Below are 15,878 nucleotides of genomic sequence, written 5' to 3' on the forward strand. Positions count from 1 at the left end.
TTAAAACCTCCCTTAAATTCCGTTAAAACCTCCCTTAAATTCCGTTAAAACCTCCCTTAAATTCCGTTAAAACCTCCCTTAAATTCCGTTAAAATCTTCCTTAAATTCCATTAAAACCTTCCTTAAATCCCGTAAATTCGCCTAAAAACTCACTTAAATTCCCTTACAAAATACCTCATATATCATCGCGTAAGGCTAAAAGAGCCTAAGGCAAAAGAGTAGGTAGTCTAACTATACAAGTATAAGAAAACCGTGATCATGCGCAGTACTTCACCAGGACCTGACTAGCACTCGCGCACGCATCTTCTCATCTCTCCTGGAGCGCGGCAAGGAGCGAGAGAGAGAGAGAGAGAGAAAGATAGAATTCAGCTTCTGAGAGTCCCTAGCAAAATCATCCCTCTTCAGTACAGACGCGACGTTCGCTGGCGCCACACGCTGCTAAACTTCAACGAAAAAGCGCCTTAAAGCGCATCGTAGCGCTAACAGAAAACTCTTAATAGTTCAAAACATCCGCTGACATCAAATTTAACTATAAGCGAGTCGCCGCGCCGTATATTTGACAAAGAGAACAAAAAAAAATAAACCCGGATTTGAGAAGTGCTTTCTTTTTTCGTGTTTGTTTGCGGTTTCATCCCGTCATATTGAAAATTACTCAGGTAATTAATTTATTCATGCTTTGTTACTTTCAAGTAATTTAATTATTTCCCTATGTCCTTTCTTTTAATGTAGTATAAGGGTTTATTATTAAATTAAAAAAACCGGTTTTTTTACGGGAGGTTGAATTTGGCGCGTAATTTGAGTAGAAGGAAATTATTATATTAAGATATTTATTTAAGTTCTTGGGGATTTAATTGCGTGTGAAATTATAATTTAAATTCTAATTAAGACCAGACGTTGATTACCTAATTAAGATTAAGGGCCATCCATAATTACTTTAGTCTAATTAGTACGTGATGATTTTCCATTTATTTAAAAAAACGTAACGTGGTTAATTAAAGGGTTTAATTTTAGTAGGATTATTAACTGTAAAGGTGTTTTAATTAATTTATTTAAATATATTACGTCTGGAGAGTGTATTTAAATAATGATTGTAAATTTATACCAGACATTTCGAACTTAAGTTGGAATTGATTAAAATGTTAATTAGTTACCGTCTAAAGAGATAGGGTATATAAATATTTATCGCCAGCATAATTTGATTTAGAATTAATTAATTTTAAATCAGATTTAACGCAATTAAAATTACCTTTCTTTCAATAGAATTAGAATTTAATATCATAACTTTACCTCAATTAATTCTTATTAGTTACCAATCCGTCTAAAGAGATAGGGTATATAAATATTTATCTCCAGCATAATTTGATTTAAAATTAATTAATTAATTTTAACTCAGTTTCAACGCAATTAAAATTACCTTTAATTTCACTTGAATTTAATATCATAATTTTACCTCAATTAATTCTTATTATTAGAAATCTAAAACCAATTCAAACTCCTTTTTTGGTTTGTTTTTAATTTTCAGACATTTCTAAAAAATTAAAAAAGAAAAAATCTGAGTAAAAACATGGATTTACTAAAAACTACGAAAATACCAAGAACCGAAAACAAAAATTCAAAATAAAAAAATAAAAAATCTAAAAAATTTTGGAAACAGCAGTGCAGAAAACTCCCCCAAAAAATAAATTTGACCAACGATTGGTAAATTTATTTTTTGACCCTCCACTCTTAAGACCTCGGCTCATCTTGCCAAAGAAGAAACCGTGAGAAGAAGTTACAGAAAAAAGAAATATATAAAAGTACGTCTCGAAGAAAATCGTGAAAGAGGACTTTGCTTGCCAGCGAGAGAGAGAGAAAAAAAATCTTATTTTTTTTTCCCCTTAACTCTGTCCAAAAAGAATATTTTCTTGGAGCTGCTCCAAACGCTCTCGACAGTTTCCTGGAGTTCGCGGACGAGAAAGGACTAGCTCAAATTTTCCCGCTTTATATATATATACCTTCCAAAAATTGGCGGGAAAAAGAAAGAATAATAATAATAAAAAAAATTTCCCGCCTTAATCCATTTGGGATTTCTCTACAGTTATTACGCGAAACGCAAAACTACAATCATTGAATATAACAACTATAGGGTATTTCTTTGGTTTTTAAATTTGTGTCTGCTCGTTTTATATTGAACAAAAGTAGTTCCAAACACGCGCGAAACTCTTTTGATTAAAAAAGGTCACGTGAATTGAAAAGGTCGATTTAAAAAGAAAAGAAAAATTGGCGGGAAATTCTCTCGCGCTTTTATAATAATATAACAAAATCACGTGCTACGATGGACCATTTCGACGAAAAATAAAGTTCAGCGCCAGATAAACGCGGCGCCGTGCGTCTTGCGAATGTTAATGAAGACAGTTTAACGCCAGAGTCAAAGGTCGAATCGAAAAACTCTATTACACACAAAAAAAAAATGAAAAATAATAATAGTATCAAACGGACGATGATGCTGTCGCCATTTTTACTGACAATTTTCTTAGCTGTCATAGTAAATTGTTCCTCGGACCCTCGCCGTTTAAACACGCGTGTTGTGACGACAAAATACGGGGCCATGCGTGGTTACATCACGACATTAAACAATCGTCATTTACAACCAGTCGAATTCTTTCTCGGGGTCCCTTACGCCAGTTCTCCAACTGGCTCCCTAAGATTTATGCCACCGGTGACCCCGTCTCATTGGAGAGGGGTTAAGATGGCGGACAGATTCGGGCCCGTTTGCCCGCAAAAGTACCCGGATATTAAGAACGAAACCGAGGCCCTAAGGCTGATGCCCCCGGGAAGGTACGAATACCTTAGAAGGTTGATACACTACTTGAAGAATCAGAGCGAAGACTGCCTCTATTTGAATATTTACGCCCCAGCTGTCGGTAAGTCCCTTTCCTCATTCAAATTTGATTAAACTAATCAGGGGTTTATTGATAAATGGACTCCGCCTATACGGAATTAATTACGACTTATTAAGAGTTGAAAATAAACCTACAAACATTTGTTAAGTCAATATGCCCTTTAGAATCATTTTCTTCATTTAGAATTTCATAAAATCTAAGTTATAATAAATTATTTCTTAGTTTAAGTTGAACTATATAAAATCAGAAGGGGGTATTAGAAGAAGGATGACACTCTGTATCCTCTTAATTCTTTAGTTATGAAACATGATTCTAGCCAGGCGAGGCAGCCATTTTGGTTTGCTGTCCCGCTCATCAAACTTCAGATGGGCATCGCACCGTGCTAGGGTGAATTCTATAACTGTTTGGTATTTACTAAATCCTCAGCAATTAACCCACAAACCTTGATTGTCTTGACGTGGGACAAAAACGTACAAGCGCATGCGCCTTGGAAATCAAATAGTTAAGCAGCGCTAATAGAGTAATGATGAGGGAACTATTTACATGGCGTATGTGATTCGGTTTAGTAACCCAGCAATAATAAATGTAAAATGGTGTTCGAGAAGAATCATGTTACAAATACCCCGCCGCTTTGTGGTTGGTACACTTCTCTCGATGAGAAGTATTATATACTTTTAATAAAATATTGTATTTCCTACGGGACCCCTGTAACAAAATTTGGCCATAGTGAACTCGCTTCACCAACCGAAAATATTGAAACTAAAGAAGCAAACTAGTTTTAATGAGCGTAATCGAACACCCCTACTCATTTCCTCGAAATCCCTTTTAATAATTGCAAATCTCGGGGGGAGGGAGGGGGAAGAAGGTTTGTACGGGGGCATAACCTCCTTCTTTAGTCAAAAACATAATTACGGCGTAGAACATTACGCGAGGGTAATTTACAGGACTACCCATTGGTCGCCTCCTCCCACTCCTTTCCAAGAAAAGAACTCTTGTAAAATTAAGGAAAAAAGGGGTTTCACCCCCCTCTTACCAACCACCAACTCTTGTCATCATGTTCGAACATAAGTTACAGACAAATATATTCGGATGAACCAAGGCTTACGATTTATTCTGGGTTCCTTTCTACGTAATAATTTTGTGGGGCTATTACCCCTTTCTCCCCGTTTCCCTTTATTAACGAGGTTAATACGAACATCATTCAGAATAAAAAACGCTGGTGGAAAGATTACAAGCTCTCTCGGCTTCATCTTTTCTTTTTATTCTGACTTCATTAAAAATGAGACAATAGCAAGAATTAAAAGGGGGTAGCGCCCCCCTCCTTATCCCACCCTAACAATCAGACTGACTATAACACGCACGCCATGGAGATTAAAAACCAATTTTATGTGGGGGGGGGGAATAAAAATGTTAATTGTTTTTATCTACAGTACTTAATTATTTCTTTACTGTTTCTAAGTCTTAAGTTGGAGTCATATATTTGTTACTTGCCGAGTAACGAATATTTGTCGTGGTATTCGCCAAATGGCGCGAGCGAAGTGTCCAACATAATAATATTTTTACTGAACTTGATTTCTTTACTGTTTCTAAGTCTTAAGTTGGCGTCATATATTTGTTACTTGCCGAGTGCCAAATATTCGTTACTTGCCGAGTACCGAATATTCGTAGCGGTATTCGCCAAATGGCGAGCAAAGTATCCAGTATAATAATAAATTTACTGAAGTTGATTATGGACAATAATAAACGTTAATCATGTGGATAACTTAGAAAATAAATACTCATGGTCTCTATTTTTAGGGGCCCAAGAAAACAAAGGGGCCCCATATTAACTATACCTGAAAGCTAAGCAAAAACCCGCCGCGGGAAATAACCAGAAAAAAAAGGGCGGGAAATCGAAGGATAAAAGTTCCCATCGGAAAACAATGGATGATCTCTATATATAAATTCATTCTTACAATGATAAGAGATAACCCGTGTTTCTCCAATGAGATAAGTACCCTTTCCAAGAGTGAAACGATCGTATATATTTCTGCGGGGCATCCAATATTATCTTGTTATATTAAAAACAACAAAAGCGATGCTACCAGTTATCTTGTTATAGAATTTTTTCGTTTCAATTGATACCAGGGTAAAAGGCAGGGGTTAACGTATTTTGAATCGAAAATAGTTTTTAACCGAATTTAACACGAACCTACACTATCAATTGAAGTACATTATCTGATTTAACATAAAGTATCCATCCGCCTATTCCCAAATGCCCGTGAAACTATACATACATAGGACAGGACCTCTATTGGAAAACGGTAAAAGTTGATATCTTTCGTTTAACCTATAGAAAAACACAGTTTAAAACACGTTTCTTTTTTAAACCCAAAGGATTATGGGGTATATGATATTTGTCTTTATCTTTAAAGCTTAAGCCTAAAATCCTAAGCCTCGGTTCTTACATAAGCTTGAAAATATCACTTTTGTTTTTTTTGGGTGGAGGGGGGGGACTAAAACCCTTCCAAATATAACTTTTTATTATTTTCGACAGGACTGTACAAATTCCGGATTTTAAAAATCCCTGAAAAGGTTTTTTTTTCTACCATGCTCTCGCTAGATTTTGATCCTTCGTTGACGGCTTAACTATAGTTGCGTGGATTGTTCTTCAAAAAGCTGACATTTTTATTAAAAATACTTTGAGTCACAAAAAAATAAACAAGATGGTTCAAGGGATGGGACATAATAGTAGGTCCACATCGTTCTCTGCATAATTAGAACATTTAAAAATAAGGAATGAACAATTCACAAATCACCTAGTCTTAAGCGACTCCACATTCATCAGGACATGGAGGAACGCATTTCTCTATGATCAGGATACGTAAATAGACCTTTTAGGAGGTAGGAAACACTCAGTATAGGGACACACAAAAGGCTACAGCGCAGGCGCCAAAAAGCAAGGTCGAAGGCAAAGTTTTACCCTCGTGTCTTTCCTTCTTAGTTACATTGAAATGGTCTATAGCCTCGAGATTTAATTTGGAGGGGGGAGGGATATCTCCACACAAACGAAATATTTGGTACTACTACTACGATATTCCTACACCTACTACTACAGGCCAGGTTAAACTAATAGCCTCATAGTAAATATACATCATACGATGAGGCTAAAAATAACTCCCTTTTCAAAAAAAAATCTTGATCAAACGTCAAGTGATCACGCGCGAAATCAGTTTCAAATTTTTTAAATCTCTCGCGCTCGTGAACGCTCCCCAACCCCCCATCTTAAATGTAAATTAATCCGGAAGAAATATACTAACCATAACGTCAGAAATTAATTTAAAGTTATTAGACCAATTTTTTTTTAAATTACATGACCTGTGCGTGTCATAATTAATTTACCACTAATTAATTTTTATCAATAACAGATGGGGATAATAGAAGAAGGATGACACTCTGTATCCTTTTAATACATTAATTATGTACCACGATTCTTCACAGGCTCTCCGCTCATCAAACTTCAGATGGGGTGAATTCTATAACTAAATCCTCAGAAATCAATCAACCCGCAAACCTTGATTGTCTTGACCTGGGGCGACAAAAATCCACAAGCGCATGCGCCTTAGCAAATAATTAAGCGCTAAACTATTTATCGCGTATGTGTTATGTGATTCGGTTTAGTAACCGTGCTCCAAATATAAAATGATGTTGGGAAGAATCATGTTACAATTACCCCGCCGCTTTGTGGTTGGTACACTTCTCTCCAAGAGAACCATTATATACTTCAGATAATATTAAATTTAAGTAACTTTGGAGCTTAGAATCAATACTCTTTTTTTTAAAAAAAAAAAAATCTTCACAGCGCCTGTATTTCGACTTCAGGTTCTTACGTGTTTTAGTAACTCTAGGCTACTGGCGGGAGTATACTGCTGGTACAGACTACAGAGAATTGGGCGAAATGTAATTTGTCATTTTATCCCTAGAGTTCAAATTTCGTAGCAATTATCTTCGCTCCGTTGCTTTTTATCCGTCGATTAGACACTGATAAAAAACCTCTTCATCTTGGGAAGCGCGAGAAAAACAATTTTTTTTACTTTTACTTTTCCTCACTAGATTTTTCTTAACTCGGGGAACTATTTTTTTTTCGTAGCTATAGTGAACTTTGACCTCTAGTATCCCCATGACAACGCTATTTTAGGTTTGATGACCCCCTTCCCTCTCTTAAACTGACCGTGCGCTAAAAACGGCAGTTCATAGCTAGTTAATTAGAATATAGGCTTACGTAGCCGTGCACGAGAATTTTCAAAGTTGTTAAGGCTAGTCTTAAAAAAAAATGCTTCTAAATTAGGCTTAGCAAAGATTTCCTCGTGAAAAAAAATTACAACATTCTCGAGCTTGGGTGAATATTTTCTAGAATTTACGGGAAAATAGTCTACTTTCCTTGACATAAAATTGACACATTTTTTTTCTTCTTTTGGGGGTAACTTCTCTGCGTTAGTAATCTTATCGCACTCTAAAAATATTTCCCGGAATTTTTTGGCAGCTCTCGAAGAAGGGTTTATAAATATAAAATATTATAGCAAGCGTATTTTAGGCCTAGAAATATATAAGAAATCTATACATTTATTTTGGAATCCAAGACACGAATTTTGAATTTAAGTCACGTAGCAAATTTTAGTCTGGAAATGTTAGTTACTCAAAAATGGTTCTCTCTAACTAAAATCATCCTATGAAAGATGAGAGAGAGAGAGAGAGAGCTAAAGAGAGAGAGGGAATAGATACTTGTCAATTTTGACAAGTATATGGAGGGTAAAATTCAGATAATTTCGATTAGTATCCAGCCCCTCGAAATAAAAGCTCATATATACTAAGTTGGCGCGTGCGATGATAAAAGAGGGGATGGACACTGTCAAATTTCTGAATAAAAATGCTTAACATTTTAGTTCAAATTTCAGTATAGTATCCATCCTCTCTTAATATACATGATCACGCGCAAACTATATAGAGTATTCCTTAGAAAAAAACCCTGGAGTGGAAATAATTTAATTAAGGGAAATAAATTTTATCATGAAAATCATTTATTATTAAAACCCGGTTGATAATAAATTAAAAATTTTGTAATAGCCACTCCCATCCGGGGGTTTTTGGGTAATAAACTAAACTGCATATACGAAACTATATTAAATTAAAGCTCACATGCAGGATAGAAAAATTATGGTTTGGGAAAAACCATCAGTATATACAGACGGACGCGGCGAACGATTTGATAAAACTAATTTGGGCCTTGGTAAGATTGAGAAGACGTGAGTAAAATGGGCAAAACCGGGATGTGAGACGTGGACCATGATGGCGGGGCAAGGGGGTGGGTCACTTAGTTAAGCCTTCAAGAAATAAAGATCGATTACCCCAGTACTAGCACCAGAACAAATGGATCAAACTGGCTTTCATTGCCCCCCCCCTCGCCTAATACTCAGACTTCATCTTTCATAGAAAACCATCTGTTCGAAAAATAAATATAATACTTCAAAAACTAAATAATTATGATATTTTAAAAAATTATCCTGCAGATTTTAAAGGGTTTTTGACACGTGTGCTTACAAGTGTTGCCAGTCGTTTGTAACCGCTATCTGCAACAGACTGAAATGCTTGTAATTCTTTCTATTCGATTCAGTTCCAATTAAACCTGCATACAGGAGATGCTGTAATACCAAATTATTGGCAACCTTGAAGCGCATGCGCGGTTAAAGTTAAAAAACTGAGGGTGGAAATTTTTCAAATTGAAAGAAATAACTCCAGCTCAAGACAAAATTCGCCGAGACCCTTAATCGCATCATGTATATAAGATTCGAGAGACGTTGTCGTCTGCAATTTCCACGGACGTAGGAGGCCCCAAGTTTCCCGCCATAAATATGCATTCACACTTATTATTGTGGACGGAAATTACTCGGGCACTCGTGATAACATTTGCAATTCGGCTACATAGACCAAAACATCTAACGCCTTTTAGATCAAAGGAAGTATAACCAAACTTCAAACGGATTGATAGAGAGAGAGCTAAAGAGAGGATCCCCTAACCTTTAGTCATTTCCCGCGCGATGCAAAGCCCAGCCTGTAGGGCCCCCTATATCGTCCGGAAGCGATAGAGGACTAATTTCAGATCAGGTCTATAAAGTCAGAAGACACCATATATGCACACACTTAACAACACCCCTATTGGGAAAACTTTGAACTTTTGGAAGTTGAGTTTATCCAGGGATGGATTTAATTTTAGAAGTAGGAATGGAGAACAGAGTAATCTGGGCGCGCGTCAAAGTCCCGGACCCCCTTCCCCGGGACGGAGGGGTATGAAAGAAGAGGCGGGTCATGGCGACAGAGGTAAAAAGGAATTACGCACTTTTCGCCGCCCCCGTCAGCAACGTCATCTAAACGTAGTTTAAGTGAGCCAATAAGATCATTTAAACTTTTCGTTACGTGTTGGAGGGAGGGGCTCTATTCTGGGCTATGAATCGGACAGAAGTAAATACTAACCGTTCTCCATTCCTACTTCAAAAATTAAATCTATCCCTGGTAACACCTTAAGTCTGGCTTCCCAGTGTAAATGGTATAAACCCTCCTAGTCTGTAAACTATGTATCAATAAAAGGGCACGTAAAACTTCATATAAATCTGTACACATGGGATGGTATCTCAGAACGCGTTAAGGTATTAGTAGTTCCAAAGCCAAGCTTGGCATATTTTGATATGTTAATATATTTATTAGGATAACAAATATTCTTAAAATAAAGGTCTCCCTCGATATTTACGATTTTACACATAGTTAATATTCGAAACTATACCTTCTTTCGGCCCCGAGAACTTAGTAACAGCTAAGGTATAAATTAAAAATACCTGTAAACTTTTCAAATGTAATATCTGAAATTGGGATACGAATTTAAATTCAGGATCTAGCAAGGATATTTATCGATCGAGCAGTATCTCTGAAACTCTCGTTTAATTATTAATTTATTCATAGAATCAAACGTAAGAATCGGGGCCAGAAAGGTCTCGTGGCGCGAATCTAACTTCTATAACTTCAAAATAACAAAAAGAATCGCGCGGGAAATGTCACGTGGTGCAACTATATCAACTTCACGCCCAATTTACTTATTATCATAAGATATGTTCCATAAGTGTGACACATCCTATACTTCGTAATGCTAGAGACTTACAGCTCGAGCTGGTTCTAGCAGAACGACAAGCGAGAATTGAAGTCCTACACTCGGTTAATTTTGCAGGACTTCCATCTAGATTATATTTACCAGGCGTCGTTTTACCTCGAATCTATGACCTACGTCACTTCATGACAAGCTTCAGTTTGTAAACTTATGGCCAACATATCTTATGAACTTATGGTATAATAAACCTGCTCGGGAAAAGCCATGCACGTGGCGCGTTCAAAATGACAATGTTCATTATTAACCGCGCGGGAAATGTCACGTGGCGCAACTATACCAGCTTCACACGCAATTTAATTATTATGAAATGCCCGGGAAAATCCACGTGGCCAGCGAATAATCCCTAATTCACGCGCATTGAATGTTATTGAAGCGTAAAAAATTCACGAGCGATGGTCAAATAAATTTTTAAATTGACTGAAATTAGAATCTCTTTCGAATCAATTCGCCTGTCAGCAAGCACGTACGTGTGACCCAGTTAGTTTCGGTGGTCCTTTTACTATTTTGCGTGGCATTATCATGAATCCAAGAGGCAGAGTGATTCCATTCCGCTGATAGTCTATGACTCTAGGAGGTTGCTTAAAGGGAGGGTGAAATGGAAAATCAAGTGATTTATTTTTTTGGTTGATTCTTCTACTAATTATAAGACATATGTGAGTAGCGAAACACCCAGGAAATACCAGCCTCCGAATGATTTTAAAATTCAAATTAGTTTTCATCGATTCCATCAATAATTTGAATTAAGCCCCTCCGACCAATCGCGTAACGACCTGTCTGCCTTCTTGTTAACAAAATTCCCGTGGCACGCTCCATGTAGAATGAGATTTGATAAAAATTGCGCGCGATGTGGCTGGCAATCATGGCACGAGATGTAGAGCTGGCCACGTGAATTTTGTTAACACGAAGGCAGGGCGTTACGCGATTGGTCGGCGGTGCAAATTTAAAATTATCCATGAAATCTATTTTGAATTTTAAAATAATTCGTAGGCTGGTATTTCCTAGATGTTAATTTCCCTATACGTACAGATTGGTCTTATAATTAGTAGACTAATCGATTAAAAAAAAGTCACATTATTTTCCTTTTGACCCTCCCTTTAAAGGTATTCGTTAAAGCCTTTGTCAGGTTGATTCTCTCTCGGAGAGGGTCGCCTTCAATGAATGTGTAATCCGAGAGAATCAATAAGGCTCTGGGAATCGAATAAACGAGGGGCCGATCTGACGGGGGTTTGGTCCCCTCTAGACCCCCAACCCTTTGCAAAATGGACCATCATCAAATACAGAGGGGTTGTTAAGATTGAAGAGAGCCAGCGAACTAGCGCTAGCTTCCTAAATTACGGCAGAAATACGATACCCCAAATATAAACTACAGAATAGATTATCATGGGGGACTGAAAAAAAAGAACTTTCTATATAGTGCAATACATTAACTAACAGAATTTTCCCGCCAAAATCATGCTCAAAGAGAGTATCTACTTGAGAGGAAACGTTAAGACGTTAGCCGGCCAAAGCCCATTCTTATCCCCAATAGACTATTCCATTAATTCCACAAGAGAAGCAAAGATCTCAAGGGCGGGGGAGATCACTTCTTGGGTTATTTCCCTGGGGATGAGAAGCACCACCGCTAGATGGCAGTGGAATCGGCTATAGTCTCCCGCGTTTTGCGAAATCTATGAAAAATAGGCGCGCTAACTGTGGTGTTAACAGTTCAGATCCGGTGGGACACTAGAAATGGGGAGGAATACTCGGAAAAATGGCGGACGGTCTACGTGATCAGTCTGAAGTAGAATGCCCGCCATTTTTCCGAGTATTACTCCCTCATTTCTAGCGTCCCACCTGACCCAAGTCATTCCTCAGTTAGCGCACCTATTTCTCTCAGATTTCGCATCCTCTCACCCCCCTCATCATCCTTGCCGCGTGTAGTGCACTAGGGGGCTCCGTCTTGCATTGCATCGCATGCTTCTCGGCGCGATGGAGATAGCGTAAGAGGACGGCCTCCCGCCCTAGTGTTGTTTGCTGCTCTGCAAATACTTAATGCAATGGGCTATATCCTCATTTACGTCAACAGTTGGTATACAGACGCATCGGTTTGCTGATTTCGGTTTGCTCGATAATCGGCGAACAAATAGCGATTCTTAACCTTATATTATCGGAAAGAAGAAGAAAAAAATTGGAAACGAAAAAATAACACAATATGTGTCGCTAAGTTAAAACTGAAACTAGAACTAAAGCGTAGGATTTTTGTCGATAGAAATATATAAACTAATGTATAAAAAACAATAATGGATATATATATATAGTGGTCAGGAAGAGAAAATACCCTTACAGTCTTTGAGTAGCTTGGTTTCCTCTCTAAAATAGCTTTGAAAAAACCGTTAAATTTCAAAGGAAAAACCAATACACTCTGAGACTAAGGAGTCAAGACCGAAAACGTATTGTTTTTGTATTTGGTATATATGAAACGTTCCTTTCCCTTAACTATATAATAACAATGTGTGGGCCTCCATCATGACGCGAAAACCCCAAAAAAGAGGGCCTGGATACGCGCCACAAATCGAATAAATGGATCTGAAATAAACCTGACCGGTTTTTCATTGCGCGAATGCAGTTGCGCACTCAGTTCAGGGGTTGCTTCCAATTTTAAAATGATAAAACAATCACCAGTATTTCGGTCTTTACACTCAATTATTTAATGTATAGAGTAATGGCAGTACTACATATGCAAACGTCATACCCTAGGCACGTACGTACAGTATCCCCTCTTACAAGAGCGCGGCCAGAGGGAGGGGGATAAACAGTCTACACCCCTCTCTACCGCCACTATAGTCAATCGTTGAAAATAACTTTTGACTTGTTTCCGTCCGACCCCTTCTTGGTTTGGTTGAGAGAAGAGAGAGAGTTAGAAATAAGAAAATTTGCACCCCTGATGGAAGTAGGGGCGCTAGTGAAGGGGGAAGTGGGGAAGAGAACGCACCGGGTGGGGCACATGCCCCCCTACCCTTCCCAGTCTACCCTTTTCCTCCGGATGAAGTTTTTGCTTTTTTTGCTATTTTTTTTGCTGGTTGCTTTCCTTTCCATCATTCTCGCATGGATGGTGAACCCCCTATGGCACCCCAAAGCCCTACCTCCCCTCCCTCATCCCCCCCGGTATTGATCGATGCCAGCGCCCCAGCGGCCGCCCAACGAAGTAAAACGATTTTCGATCGCGACCAATTTCATTTCTTTTTTCTTTGCGTTCCCCGAGATCCTGGTAGGGCTGGTGCCCCGTCATATTTTTTTTTTCTTACACGTTAGACTTAAACATTTGGTCTCCGATTGATTTCCAATATTTGTCTGTCCGGAAATATAATCTGATTGTACCCTTCGAAACGAAACGAATGCTTTCAAATTCCAAGTTTAATTTTCCTCCACATTTCTTCTAAGTCTATAAACCTCTTGAATATTAGTATTAAAGTTCTAAGATTAACATTAAATTATAATTATATTTATATATTAACGTAAATATAAGACCCCCCGCTTGTTTACAGTCAATGTTAAGCCTATTTGAATAATTTGGCGGGTATTAACTCGCAAAGGGTTTGATTGACAATTTTGCACGCGTTTAAGTTAAACCTGAGAAGTAATGGAAGGGGGGGGGCGTTTGGTCTAGCCGCGTCTTGCAACCTTGACCTCGCGTTGCTACCAACCAATAAAATCACATTCAGGAAGACCTTGAGCAGAATTATGACACGTGATCAACGGATAGAACTCAAGACCAGCCCACAAAACCTGCGTAGAATTAACATGAGAGACATGGTGCATGATAAACAATGATTCTTATTAGCTGCCATGTATTCTGGTTAGTAAAACCAGAAGGGGATAATAGAAGAAGGATGACACTCTGTATCCTCTTAATACTTTAGTTATGAAACATGATTCTTCCCAGGCTCACCCAACTTCAGATGGTCATCGCACCGTGCTAGGGATGGTGAATTCTATAACTGTTTGGTATTTACTAAATCCTCAGCAATCAACCACAAACCTTGATTGTCTTGAGGTGGGGGGACAAAAACACACAAGCGCATGCATGCGCCTTGGAATTCAAATAGTTAAGCAGCGCTAATTGAGTAATGATGAGGGAACTATTTACATGGCGTATGTGATTCAGTTTAGTAACCTTGCTCCAAATGTTGCTCCTGATGTTACAATTGTGGTACATTCTCTCGAAGAGAAGTATTATATACTTTCAGTAAAACCAGAATGTAAGTAAAAGTAAAACATAATGTACAAAGAAAACCTAAGAAATCTAATTAAGTTTTTCGGCCTTGCAAGTAAGTCCACACCCAAATTAAAAATTAATTATAGAGCTGCAGGAACAATTTTGTTCCCCAAAAAGATTAGAAAACAATAAGAGGTCAGGGGACTTCTTGATTTCTATAAGAGTAGTTTTGTTCATTTTCTCGGATTTTTTTCTACTTCTTCTTTCTTCTTCCTCTGTCCTTCCACCCCATTTCCCCCTCCCCCCGGGGGTTCAAGGGGTGGGGGTTGTCAAGGGTTCGTGCTATCGTCGCCAAAAGTATAGAATCAATAATCTTTGATCAGGGATTAGAGTAACAATCAGATAGACAGACAGCGAGAGAGTGAGAGAGAGTAAAGAGAAAATGGTGTCTGTGGAGTTATTTTAGCCTTAGCCTGGAACGCAATAGAGGAATAATGGAGTGACATAGCTCGAGGGGGAATAACAGGGGGCACACGCCCCATACACACACACACATCACGAAGCAAAAAATAGTACCAGAAGTTCATAAGTAATGTTCATTCCATAAGTTTGTCACTGGTAACTTAGAAACTGGAGCTTGTCGTGAAGTGAATGAGGTAGGTCATAGATTCGAGGTAAAGCGACGCCTGGTGAGGGGTACGCTGTCAAAGGCTAAGTAATGCAGACTAAATAGGTATAGATGGAAGTCCTGCAAAATTAAACACCGAGTGTAGCCAATCAGTTCTCGCTTGTGGTTCTAATTGAACTAGCTCGAGCTGTAAGTCTCTACCATTACGAAGTATAGGTAGTGTCATACTTATGGAAGGAACATATCTTATAAACTTATGATAGTACTAAGCTAGTTTTCTTACGAGAGGTTTTTTTTATTCTTTATATTGGAGAGGCAGACAGAGACAGAGAGAGAGAGAGAGGGTCAATCAGATATGGATTTCATACGGTATTTGGGGAGTTGCGAGCTAGTACTCGACTACTTGCCCAATGGCAATTGAGGAGATGAGTTAATGAAGGAGAGCACGTACCGGAAGTACAGCGTGATGTGTTATTAATTCGATACACACTGTTTAGAGATATACACGTGACCAATGGGGAGGGGGTTAAGTCATTTCTTTAAATTCTTAAAATAAAGTTTTTAGTGAGTAGCCCCTCGATAAAAATGACATAATTAATTTTTTTCCCAGGGTTTCTTTTATTTTAATCATAGAGAAATCCTCCATGTTTTAATTTAATTTAATTTAATTTAATTGGAATGGGGCCAAATTGCCCCCAAAAATATGGTATTTATCGCGGCAAATAAACTATAAAAAATGGTAGATATAAAATCAATAACTATCGCTTATTTTTGGAACTGGGGGGTCTCCCTGGTGGTGGTAGTTCTAACCAACCGTATCTTTTTCAGCAAAGGGGGTCGGTCCCCAATACCCCCATCCTTCTTGAACTTATTATAAAGCCATTAGAATTTGATACAAATTTTAACTATAGTTTTTGTTCACTTTTCAAAGAAAAGCCCGTACCACGAGCGAGCGAGCTACCAAAAAATTCCCTGTAATTC

The 15,878-nt window shown here is 38.0% G+C and overlaps 1 protein-coding gene across 2 annotated transcripts in view; it reads left to right on the top strand.

Moving 5' to 3' along the window:
- The first annotated feature begins 337 nt into the window (after positions 1 to 337).
- Nlg3 (Neuroligin 3) overlaps positions 338 to 15,878 on the top strand; it is a 94,794-nt gene continuing 79,253 nt past the window's right edge. For both annotated transcript variants that reach the window (XM_089837595.1, XM_089837596.1), the window contains exons 1-2: positions 338 to 656; positions 1,523 to 2,903. In XM_089837595.1, coding sequence (XP_089693721.1) covers positions 2,450 to 2,903 — 454 coding nt within the window. In that variant the 5' untranslated portion in view covers positions 338 to 656; positions 1,523 to 2,449. The remainder of the gene's footprint in view (positions 657 to 1,522; positions 2,904 to 15,878) is intronic.

The sequence above is a fragment of the Phalangium opilio genome, unplaced genomic scaffold (genome assembly GCF_054372755.1).
Source record: "Phalangium opilio isolate 3A_F unplaced genomic scaffold, DU_Popi_V2 ptg000045l_1, whole genome shotgun sequence".
Taxonomy (NCBI): Eukaryota; Metazoa; Arthropoda; class Arachnida; order Opiliones; family Phalangiidae; genus Phalangium; species Phalangium opilio.